The sequence below is a fragment of the Tinamus guttatus genome, unplaced genomic scaffold, assembly GCF_059628265.1.
Source record: "Tinamus guttatus ecotype Peru unplaced genomic scaffold, ASM5962826v1 Tinamus_guttatus_pri_ptg000599l, whole genome shotgun sequence".
Taxonomy (NCBI): Eukaryota; Metazoa; Chordata; class Aves; order Tinamiformes; family Tinamidae; genus Tinamus; species Tinamus guttatus.
Window position 1 is genome coordinate 3702186 of NW_028289133.1, and position 12430 is coordinate 3714615.

The following is a 12430-nucleotide window of genomic DNA, read 5'->3' on the forward strand; positions in this document are numbered from 1 at the left end:
GCATGCTCTGCAGAAACTACATTTACTTCTAGGCTAAGCCCCCATTAAAAAAAATCTAGAACGCTACATCAAATATTTTTCTAGTTTTATAGTAGAAAAATAAATATTTTAGCTCTTACTAGTGTGTGATAGCTACCAACAAAAGCCAACTTCAGTAATGGTAACGTCTGGTCCATTACCAGCTGGATCATTTAATTAAACAGATTAAATTACCTAACCTTCACATCATTTAACTGCCAAGAGATCTCCAGCACACACAGGGGGAGAATCTTTAGGATTCTGAAAGCTTGTTTTGATGACTGTTTCTATATAAACATGATTTTCATTAGTTTATAAAGAAGTGCTGAACAAATACTTGAAAAATAGCTTCCAAATCATCTTGAGCAAAAGCCATGCACGTGTTAGTGCTAAAGCACAGATTTCTCACACAGGTGAGAATGTTTGGTGAGAACAGAAGGTGAGGTGGAGCTTTCCACACCACAGGGGCTTCCAAGAACTTCACAATATCCAGCAACTGCTCTATCCCATCCTTGTGCCTGCAGGTTGCTGCTCGATACACAGCAGGGAAGTCCCTGTCTTACCTTTTACCCTCCTTTTGGAGGGCTGACTGCTCTGGACTATAGAACAGACTATTGAATCCTTCTCACCTTCACATGGGCTGGGCAAAGAACAGAACGAGTTAAACAACAAGTATGTTTGAAGGCTAGAGGGAAAAAAAATATAGTCTTAAATGAGTAAAACTTCAGGACCTGCTGCAAGCTGCTGTAAATCAGCTGTTTCCTTTAAAAATCCAACTTCGGAGTGGGGGATAAATGCATGTGCCTGTTATAGAGAAAGCCTTATGAGCCAGAAGCTCATGCAGTAACAAGGAAAACTGAAGTCACATCAGAGAAAAAGGTAGGTATTACTAAAGATAAATAATTTGACTAATGAAGAAGGAGCAAAGTGCAATAGTCTGTTGGTATATAAATCTAACTAACATGGGAAATATTCAAATTCCTATTTTTCTTCCTTCAAATGCCTGAAGCATTAATCAGTTTGAAAAGACAAGAAATTCTTAGTTTTGACTCATATCAGTGACACTTATAGCAGAGTAAAGGCAGATCCGGATGTCACCTTTTTCACCCAGAATATTGCCAAATTAAATGCATTAACACTTGCAGAGTAATTAGCTCAAAACACAAGTCCACACTATAGGAAGTGCCCCTTCTTCCTAGCCCTTATTCTGTACCACTGCTACTAGTTCAGACCTCCTTTCTGTTTGCAGTGTGATGTCACCTTGCCATCTGCTCTCTTCTTCAAACTTAAAACAATAGCTAATAGTTAAAACATTTAAAATAGTTAAAATAATAGTTAATAACTTTGAAACTAAAATCCTTAGAAATCTTCCCATTAAATTCCCTCAAGATATTGGGACAAAATATTTGCTTTTAAAAGCATTTTAACAATTTTATGATATTGCTTTAGTGCTATGACTCAGATCCCACTACATAAAAAACTTATCAGCCTTCTTTTATTAAGCAATAGTTTTAGAAGACTTTCTATAATACCTCACAAATAATTTCCAAGATAGAAACAAGCCTGAGGTGTATTGGGATTTCTGACCAGTAGAGGGAGGCAGGACACTGCGGTCAAACACGGATCCAAAGGCAGGATCCTTCAAAACATCACATTGAACCAATTTTTCTTTTCTCATCAATTGCTATTAGTTTACACAAAGGAAGGCAAAAAGCGAGGCCTTACCATGTCAAACTATTGAAACCTGAATTCAGCTAGAAATAAGGTTTCTGAAGAATTCTATCAACATCTCAAGGGACTTTAATTTGGGTAGAGGTGAAACAGACCCAGAAAAGACACCAACCATCCACAAAACTCCCTCAAAAGGATTGATGGACATCAAATGCTTCATAAGAATGTGCACATGTAGTACATAAAAAGGAGGCAATATGAGGTCCAGAGGCACTGAAGTTGTCTAAATATTAAAAATGATAGCACAAGCACTAGGTCTTGTCTGACTATCCTTATGATGTGCTTTCTCCTCTATCCCGTTGTTTTCAAACAGAGAATTTATTTAAAAAGAAATCTTCAATTTTTAAGTTTCAGCCATGCATCTGCTTTGCTATCAGAATGAATACATTTAATGTGTGTTGAAGATATCATAGCTAGAACATTAATACAAGGTGCTGGTAGAGAAATGCACAGGAAATAGTGACAGAGAAGATCCCCTAGCAGTGCACCCAAGGAGATCAGTGCTTAGATCAACCTGCTTCAAGCTTTCTTAAGTAATACTATATGTATTTTACTAGTTTGTATGTTTTGTTTGTACTAGTTTGTTTGTTTTTTATTAGTTTACTAGCTTGCAGCAAAGCTGGAAGACAGTGCCAATGCTGGAAGGGGGCTGTTATTTTACAAAGAAAGCTATGACTTCATAAATTAGAGAATGATGAAAGTAGGATAATATTTTACAATATAAAGCACAAAAATATTCAGTTTGGAGGAAGAGCTGTTTACAAGCAATACAAGTTCAATATATGATTAAAAATAATAAAAAATAAAGCCTCTTCAGACCTGAGAGACTGCCAAGTAATATTTTCACTCCACACTTGACTTCTCAGGTCAAAAGGTCTGGATTCTCTAGCCCTGAATCAGTCATTCTCTCTATGGGGCAGAAGAAAGAAAAAGCTGTAGAGCCCTTTCCATCCGAGATAGTGAAAGAAAGTCTGCAGGATTAATCTCCCACAGAATAAAGCTCCTAAGAGACAGAAAGAGAAGTCTCTGAACAGGAATGTGGCAAAAGAATGGGGTGAAGCATTCATTACATCTAAATGTAGCAGATGTTCCTCACCCATAGTTTGGAGCGCTTGGATAATCACCAAGTCCAGGCAACTGGTTCAGTGCAAGAACAGATGTTCCTGAGAGACTGCACAGAAACAGAGGTGGAAGAGCATGGAAATTGATACTGAAGTATTTAAACTTGGTGGGCTTGCTGCCCATGCACTCAAAAGCTCTTCCTGCAAGACTCTCCCTTTCATCTCTAACCACAGATTGGACACAGTATTTTCACTACAAAATCACCAAGTAAAGAAACTTGGGTAGGAAAAAAGAATTAAAATTATGTTAAAATGATTCAAAGGTATTTAAGAATGAGAAGTTTCCTGTAAAAGTTTGCCTCTCTGGATAAAGGAAGAAATGTTCACCAGTGTCTCATGCCATATAACCTGCTATGTCCAGCAGTGCCCTCCTGGTACCCAGATCAGTTGGCACCAGAGGCCTTTTAACACATGGGCAGTCTTATCCAGAGCCTGCCTTTAATATAATTCTAGTACCAAGTATAAATAGACCTGGTCTATTTATACTACTGGTATTACTTGGTACTATTAAATATTGCTCTGCTAATTAGGAACTTGTTATTGCTCACATCAGCACTTCCTGCCCTTTCAGGTGATCTCAAGACGACGAGCGCATCCCCAGGAGAAGAGATTGTTTAAACTGAGAACACACAGTGATACCACATTACCTCTCCTTGCTGAATAACTGCAGTTTGGCATCTTTAAGACTGTTGTATGGATAACTGGACATTGTAAAGGATTATCTGATACACAGGAAGGTGCTTTGGACACTTTGGGACCAAATATCTACTACGTGGTTGTCTCTGACTGCAAGAGACCGCAATCCAACCGAGCAGTACGTTCCAGGCTGATATTATTTTACTAGCCTCAGACAAGTCAAAAATGGGGCATCTTTAAACAAAAGAAACCTCCCACCAATTTCAAAATCTAGAAAACAAAGAAAGCCACAACTCCCTACTACAACTCTACTCCTTTTCTACAATGGGCAGCTATTGCTTGCCTTTGGCAAATAAATCCTTCATGAAGAGCCAAGAGCCTTGCAGACGATCATTAAAAGCAAAATGAAAAACTGCAAAACAAAGATTTCCAGGAGAGTTTAATAATTTACAGAACTAAGCCATCCATTTGATATTGTCTTAACGACATCCAGAGTAGCCTGAAAGTGTCTGGTATTTCATAACTATCACAACAGAGATCTTTTCATAAATGTAGGTAAGATTTGGTGAATAAAATTTGACATCCAGGAAGGAGTCACTATAACTCTTTGCTCATTTGAAAAGTTTCTTAGCTAGTGATTTCAACTACAATATAAGCTGTAGATTCTCTTTCTGTTGAGCAAGGAAATCTTCCCCCATGTCCTTCTCTAATAGAAGATGAAAGATACAGTTGAAACAGTATGGTTTTTTGCCCGCCAAAGCACAGTATTACAGGGGAACTTCGAGAGATCAGATTTCATTTGACACTGAGGAAAAATCTACATTAGAGGGAAAAAAACGGATGAGCTGCAGGAAAAAAAAAACACAGATTGAAAGGAGAATACTCACTTGTAACGTAGTGTCAAAAACAACAAGCTTAGAGCTAGTTGGAACAATGTCGTAGCACTTGTGTGACCTCATGAATCGCACATAAATGTCACTTTCCGATTCTTCAAGTGCTGCAAGTAAAAACATTATGTTTCTTTAAGATTATTTGCATAAAACAATGTAAAAAGCACATCAAATCAACTAAGTACTGTTGCAAAAGGCCATCCCTACAGCAAAACTCAAATTCACGCTTGCAGATCTAGACAGACAGTTCATAGCTCTTCAGTTCTGCATCTCAGATGCATCTTTCCTTTTAAATTACACAGTATAAAGATGAAATGCATTGTTCTTCCTTAGGGAAAGGGACTTCAGTACTAGAGTTTTATGTCAAAAAAAAAAAAGCCCAGTTTTTCCAATGGCAAACTATGCAAAGCTTCTAGTATGAGTATGAGCCTATTAACTCTGGTATACCCAGAGCAGTCAGGTTTGAAACTTAAGTTATGATCTGACTTAACTGACTAGAGCTCCTGAAATTAATATTTCTCCAATCTCATTTCTGTTCAATCTACTTTTCACTTAGTAATTCTGTATTTCTCTTAGAAACAGCAGGAGGTTTGGCAGGTTACACAATCAGTACCACCCCGTTAAGGCTACCTAACACATGAAGACTACACACACTATTGCAAACTGAGGATTTAGTGAAATGAGGATCGTTTGGGCTATTCAAAAGTAGGGCATTTTCTGTGGCAAGAACCAAACATGTAATGTAGGCAATGGTAGCTTAAATTACATTTGGCAGAGTTTAGATGCAGGTGCATCTAATTTTCTGATAATCTCAGGTTCTTCCTATATATATATTCTTTAAAAAAAAAAATAAAGCCCTTTTTCCACTAGAACTCAAGCTGCAGAAAACAACAGTTCCACGGAAATACAGCATTGGAGAGAAACAGGAGAACGGGGAAAAAATGTATATACCATTTGTTGGAGTTCTGTGGACTTAAAGTGAAAACAGCAGGAGCCAAGAACAAAGATATTAGGAAACAACATGAACAAACTGACACGGAAATTACTAGGCAGGCAGACTTGGACAAGGCTGGTGAGAAATAACCTTGATGAGGTGACACCACAGGGGACCTACTTGGCAAGGACATATTAGAAGAGGTTCAAAAAGGCAGTGTGAGATCCAGAAACTCTTATACAGCACCATAACATAGTAAAAACTTATCATCCTCCAACTTCTGCAACAGCTTAAGTGGCTATTATCTGTACAGAACAAATTTAATTACCGTGCGATACAGTGAGTTTTATGCTTGGGGCGGGGGGGAGGTTATTTTGCTGTTTTATTTTTAAAAGCAAGAACTAGAGGGAGGACAAAAGGTAAACATTAAAAACAAGACAATGAGAACATTTAGATGACCAAGCAAAAAATAAAATAAAAAAACTGATAATTAAGTTAACATTGTCTGCACAACCATAAGGACTCTGATACTGTACAGAGATACTGTGTTTTATTACTTTAATCTCTTTTTTCCCCCAACAGGACAATACACAGCAACAACTGGGTTTGAACTGGTAAATCATCCCCCCAGCAGATACAGCTAGTTACTAATACAGCCAACAACCATGGCACAAAAGTCACACACTTCTTTTTTTCCCCAAAACCACAGAAAAAAAAAAAGTCAGTCCCACAGAACAGCATGAAACTCTTCTCCTCCAGCGTTAGTCCCCTGCCTCTTTCCTTCCACACTTTGCAATTTCTGCAACAAGCAGAACAGTGACCCAACTGTTCTGAATCATTTGCAGGGCAAGTTTGTTCTTTACACTGACACAAACAGAGGTTCTATGAAATTTTCATCACACAGACAGAAATTACTGCAGACAAATGTACCCAGGGAGCTTGTTCTTCTAATTGTGAATCTGTATTTCCTATTGATTCTGCGGCCCTAACCTGCTGCTTTATATACAACTCAGTATGCAGCAGGTAGCAGCAAGTGTCGGAAGACATCAAACAGTTGATTAAAAACAAGTGTTTGGGAGTTTAATTGAAAAAAGATCATAATTAAAAATGTATATATATAGGTGTTCTTTCACCCATAGCAAGGCCTATCATTGCTCGGTACAGTTTTGCTGACTTACTAACAATTATGCAAGTTTAATGCAGTAACTGGAAAGAAGGAACCTCCCCCAGTTTATTCAGGTAACGCTCTCAGTGGCAGCGGCAGTTAAGATCTCTGTATATTGACCAGCAGAATGAACACGGGCCTATAGACCCTTCTCTCTCACCACACATCACTGAACACATACCTTCATATAATATATACAATACACAATAATAGCTGTGAAACTGAACAGCATCTGAACAAGGATCTGATTGCCCTGAACTGAGGTTAATTTATGCATAAGATCCTTATACTTCAAACACATCTAACACACTGATTTATTAGCTACCAATTAAACACGTAAGACAAACACATGAGGGAGATCAGCACAGCTTTAAATAGCTCTCCAGTGCCTATTACAAAAGACACCTTTAGCTGCCTGGCATTGCGAGGCACAGGATGCCTCTGCTGCATTCTCTGTGCTGATATTTGATGCAGTCAGTCCATATAACTGCTCAAAGGAGAAGAATCTTGAGCTCAGATCACCCCCGTCAGGGCTCTGCTCACAGGCTTCTTTGCAGCTCCTCTCACCTCCACATGCTTCTTGCTTTTGGTTATACTCAAGCATGACAACACTGCAAACCTAATGTAGGTCAAGGTAATTGTGTTTGATCATTTGTATTTTATTATCTATTTATTTTCTAGCTCTAGCTTTATTTGTTTTTGGTATAACCTCCCACTCTTTTTGTCTGTTTTCTGTAAGCTCAACCCTGTATCACTCATCAAGCCTTTATTATTTTGTCTGTATACAAAGATTCTGTAATAGAGATTTCTCTGCATAAAATCCAGCAGAGCCAGAATCTAAAGTTACTGAAGCAAACTAAGAAAACTACCTTGGTGAGAACTGCTTCTTAGCACTTTTCTTCAATCTTGATCTTAATGAGTTGGACTTCTTTCTGTGCCATGCTTCTACAAGGCCAGGAATAGAAACGTGCACCCAACAGCACAGCTCTGTCCCACTTGCAAACAAGTTCCATGTCACACTAGGCTCAGACAACCTCACTCAGTCTGTTGGGTCAATATCCGAGTGCTCCTGGCCCACAGAACAGGCTCGAGAGGCTCCCAGTAAGAGCCAGCCCAGCCTGTCGCAACAGAGGACGACTGTGTTAGAACATCTAGATAAAATACCTGCAACCAGCAGACCTTCTAGGTAAGCCCCACTGTTTGACGGCAATTCCTGTGCTATGCAGACAGCCAGGTGCAGTAGGTTGTCTTGCTGCAGCTGAGGTAAATCTTCAACCAGAGCCATGCTGCAAATCCAGGTGACATCACAGGGAAACGTGACTCTGAGCTTCCAGCTCTGTTGGCTCCAGGACAAGTTTCTTAACCCAGCTACTTCCACAGAACAGTGGGAAGCAGCAGGCAGGTTGGGTAGGAGTGTGAGCCACCCTCCTTAGTGACTGCTGTGGCTTCAGTGCATAAACAGGCTTGTTCTGAACATGCGCAGATGAAGCAAGCTGAGACAAACCCGCTATTAGATACACAGGAGCAAAACACTACCTGGGGATCTGTTACAAGGGCTTCTCAAATTCACTAGAGACAACGCAGCTGAGCCTGAAATCTATTTTGTGGAGCTTAGGGCCATTAGCACAATGAGGACCTGGTGTTTGGAGCTAGAAAATAAAATCTTAGTTTCCCACAAAGCTACCTTGTCCACCTTGGGTGGGTTGTCTTCCCTTAAAGGCTTGCTGGTGAGTTTCTTCAAGCAAGTTAGAATTCTCATCTAAATCACGTATCTGTCTGCAAGAATTACTCTGGAGCAGCTAACTGTCACATTCCTCCTGCTGCAGTCCATTCTGTATGCTGGGAAAGCTCACTGAAAACATGGAGCCGCATCCGACCGCCACTGCGAATCCTGTCCTCGGTCCTAGCCCACGATCTGGGTGCTCACTGGCTCATGGACAAAGGAGATTGGCAGCAGGAGGAATGTGAATCCTGAGTAAGGAGGGAGGAGAAGAGCACACCAATAAACAGTTGAGTTCTGGCAGAAAGAGCAGAAAACAAGGCCACCAGAAAGCCTGCAAGACTGTGGAAGTTTGAGTTCCTGAAACACAGAGCATCTTTTGTAGGTCTCTCTTCAACTACATCATCATATTATTTATTCCTACAGATAGAGAGACTTCAAAGTAGGAAATGAAACTATTCAAAGATCTAAAGAACAGCCACCTGCAGTTCCCACTCTTCCCTTCTCTTTCAAGATCTTCAAAAAAGAAAACAAAAACAAAACAAAAAGCAGCCTCTTACTGAGATACACAACACTTTCTGTGCTACATTCACATAGGGCCTGCCCAACAGTATGGGCCTGACCCACAAGGGATTCCTAGTTTCAATAAACAGATAACAGAAAAAGTTATTATTTTGTGTTTTTAAATTATAGCTATATTTTGTTCTTTGTCTTTCTGAACTGGAAATGCAGTAGCATTTCAAGTTTAGTGTGTGGTTTCAGGAGCATTTGAAAGAACGACTGTGTGTTCCTCGCAGACCATTTCCCCCCATCTGATTTAAGAGTTATTTTAACCACAGACCCCAATCATGTCACTGCAGCTGCACAACTCTCTCCAGAGCACCCTGCTCCTCACGATTAGATTGAGGTGGTAGCTTTAGCAATTCTCTGAACATTTAAAGAACACAAGAAAACTCAGTCCTGAAGGACTGTTCGCATAAACAACATTTCTGAATTTACCGTCAAAACAACTGTCGAATTTGAAATGCACTTAAAGTGGCTTGGAGCAATATGCCAAAAACATACCTGAACTCAGTTAACCAACCTATGAACACCTCAGTTAACTACTAAGAGCAACTGAGAGGAAGATATAAACCACACGTATACTTTTTTTTTTTTTTTTTTTTTTTTTTTTACTAATTTTATCAGAATTAGTCTGGGAAAATGTAGAACTTCAGAGGCTTAGAGCTTCCTTACAGCAATAGGAACTAAGCATTCCCAATCCTAAACTCTTCTACATCTAAAGGACCCAGGAGTGCGACTATATCCATTTGGCCAGTTCAGCAGCTTAATTTAAAAAAAATAACAAAGGGCAGGGTGAAAAACATTCCATGGTATTCACATGTACTTAATAACCTACTTGCTAGTAAACATATTTTCTTTTCAGCTATGGCCCACAAATGCACCTGCAACATATTCCAAGTCATACTCACAGAAAAATCAAAACTTCAAGTAATATATTCAATGTCACATTTCACATGATAAAGAATTGATATTTTGCAGTTTGAAAAACAAAAGTTTTTCATCCCAGGGTTAACTACAGACCTGATCCAACAGCAGTGCATTAGGAAAGATGTACTGGTATAATTATGCTACAAACTTTAGTAAAAATACCAACAAAAACACTCCAAGTTATTATTGCTCATATCACTTAATCAAAATAACTAAGTTTTGTTAACAAAGACATAGAAGCAAACTGAACTTAGACAAACATATATCTTCACTGCGAAGACAGCGCTTCGAGAGCTGTGGATGCACATCTGGCCTGAGTCATTTGACAGTTTTTCACCTCCCTGACCAGTGCTCCTTTGCCAGTAAGGACAGAATGACGTTACCTCGTCACAGGCCATGGCAAAAGCTGCAGCTCCACAGCAGCCCAGAACGGTGCCCGCAGCTCCTGCTCCCCTTCCATGCGCTACCCGGGCTCGGCCCCTCCTCACACCCGTTCTGGATTGACAAAGAACTGTTTGCAAAAGCTGAAATGGCCAGGAATTACTTGCTTTTGGGTAGTGCCAGCTTTAGGGCTGGTGGGCTCCCACGTCTAGCCCTGTGGCAAGCAGATTAGCTTGCGGAGCAAAAGGGAAGGGCAGGAATACACAGAGGGCCACCACCCTGGCCATGGCAACTAGCCATTAAGCCAGCGTAGCTCCGTCAGACCAGACCAGAGACAGGAGGGTGGCTAATCACATGCACGAGGCAGCAGGAGTTACCTTCTTTCCCTATCACTAGAGATACCCCTGGCCAAAACACACAACAGGTTAAAGATATGTCACTTAAGCCTGCTAGCTGTTCTCCTGCCCACACTTTTATGTGAAAATTGTCCCCAAAACTGGCTATAGCACATATGACAGCATCCAGACTGAACTTACTGGGTAACTTCCTTAATATCCTTGACTTAGAAGGAGGAGACAGTAGCTCTAATGTAAATCACTAACTGTAATAACACAAAGAAGAGATATAGTTAAACCTCAGTGCACCAAGCAGCAAGAAACACAAGCTATTCCTTAGAGGACAAAGTGTCTCTGCAATGGGACCCTCAACCAAGAGAAAGGTTAAATAAGACTAATTTGCCAGCAGAGCAAGGATTTTTAAAAGTTTGATGGATATACAGACCAAAAAAAGTATATGTCATATCCAGTAAAAAACATAAGAACTTAGGGACTGGGAGAAACTGTCATTTTGTCACAGAAAACAACAACATGAGGGCATAACTTTTCAGCCTGCTAAGCTGTCTACCCAAGTATCAGAAGCAGAGAAAAAAGTGGACAAGAACCAAGTTCCCAAAAGCATAATCAGGGTCATACTTGGTAGGACAGGAATACTGGCATAACTTAAGATGGGCAAGCTGGGGAAGGGGGAAAAAAAAAAGAAACAGAAAAAGAGAGAGAAAGAAGTGAGTTTGTGCTGTATCATTTAATTTCTGTTTAACCAAGAGGAAGATGCAGGGGGAAGAGGAGGGAATAAGCACTCATGGAATAAGGTATAGGGGCAAAGAAACATGGAAGATGCCTATTGCACATGGCAGGAGATAAATCATCAGGTTCTTAGAACCTGCCAGGAAGAGCTTTGCTGCAAACACGGCAACAAATGCTAGCAAATTACTATTTCTCATTTTAAGAGGAGGGAAAAAAGGCTGCTTTAAAGTCTAATATGTAGAAAGTTATTTGATGAAAGTGATAGGAGTTGCTTGTTCCATGAGATTAAAAGGATTTTAAATGTAAGGAACCAATAAAGATAGTGTAATGACAAAGATGAGAAATCTTTTCTTTATAAAAGGTGCAAAGAACTTTAAAATATCCTGGCAGACCACACACTAACCTTCCACAGCAGCATTATTCACGCAGCCACAGGCTATATGACATGGAAGTTGCAGATTGAACATTTCCCACCCTGCTCGAAAGGAATGCACAAGCTGGCAGCTAAAGAAAGATCATATTAAGTTTACAAACATAAAATACTGTGATACAAAGAAGTGATAGGAAGCTTATCTAGAGATCAGTATGGGAAGCTTCCTTAGTGATCCAAGATGAATCCAATTATACGTTACAACAAGAATAGACGACTTGGGTTAGCAAGAAGAGGGTTTAAAGAAAAAAAAGAAAGTAATAAACACACAAGGATAACATTAGAAAGATTGAGCCATGTGTTGCAAATTGTAATTCATTCTGCAAATGAGTTCATGAAATAAGAGAGAAGTACATTAGCAGGTAAATAGTAATTGGAGAAATAAGCCCATACTATCTTACTGCTTCAGTCTTGGGGGGAAAAAAAAGTTGCATTTATTAATAATGATGAGCTTAAACAACAACAACAAAAAGACACAACTTAGACATTTCAGCTCTAGGAAGATGATCAAAGTTTTTAAGACACTTTTGAACACGAAATTTAGAATTGCTTATACCTATACCTTCTTGTGCACAGAATAGAATGTTTTTTTAACAAGCTTGCAATAGAGGCTAGAAGCAGCTGCAGAACTTTAAGAATCAGGATATCTTCAAACTGAATTCATAAATCGCTTGGAGTTAATATGACCTTCTAAAGAATACCAGAGTCAGGAAAGAGCACTCACCAGGACAAACAGGAGTTAGGGGAGTGACTAAATAGCACTACAATTGAGAAAGACCTAATCTGCTATCATTTAGGTGATCTGTGCTGTTGTAGGGGATAGAGCAAGTT

At 39.5% G+C, this 12430-nt stretch overlaps 1 protein-coding gene across 1 annotated transcript in view; it reads right to left on the reverse strand.

Annotated features, from left to right (window-relative positions):
- Window positions 1-12430, reverse strand: part of PRKAG2 (protein kinase AMP-activated non-catalytic subunit gamma 2) — a 191127-nt gene that overhangs the window by 19579 nt on the left and 159118 nt on the right. The window contains exon 6 of the mRNA XM_088534770.1: window positions 4394-4503. Within this exon, the coding sequence (XP_088390896.1) occupies window positions 4394-4503 (110 nt within the window). The remainder of the gene's footprint in view (window positions 1-4393; window positions 4504-12430) is intronic.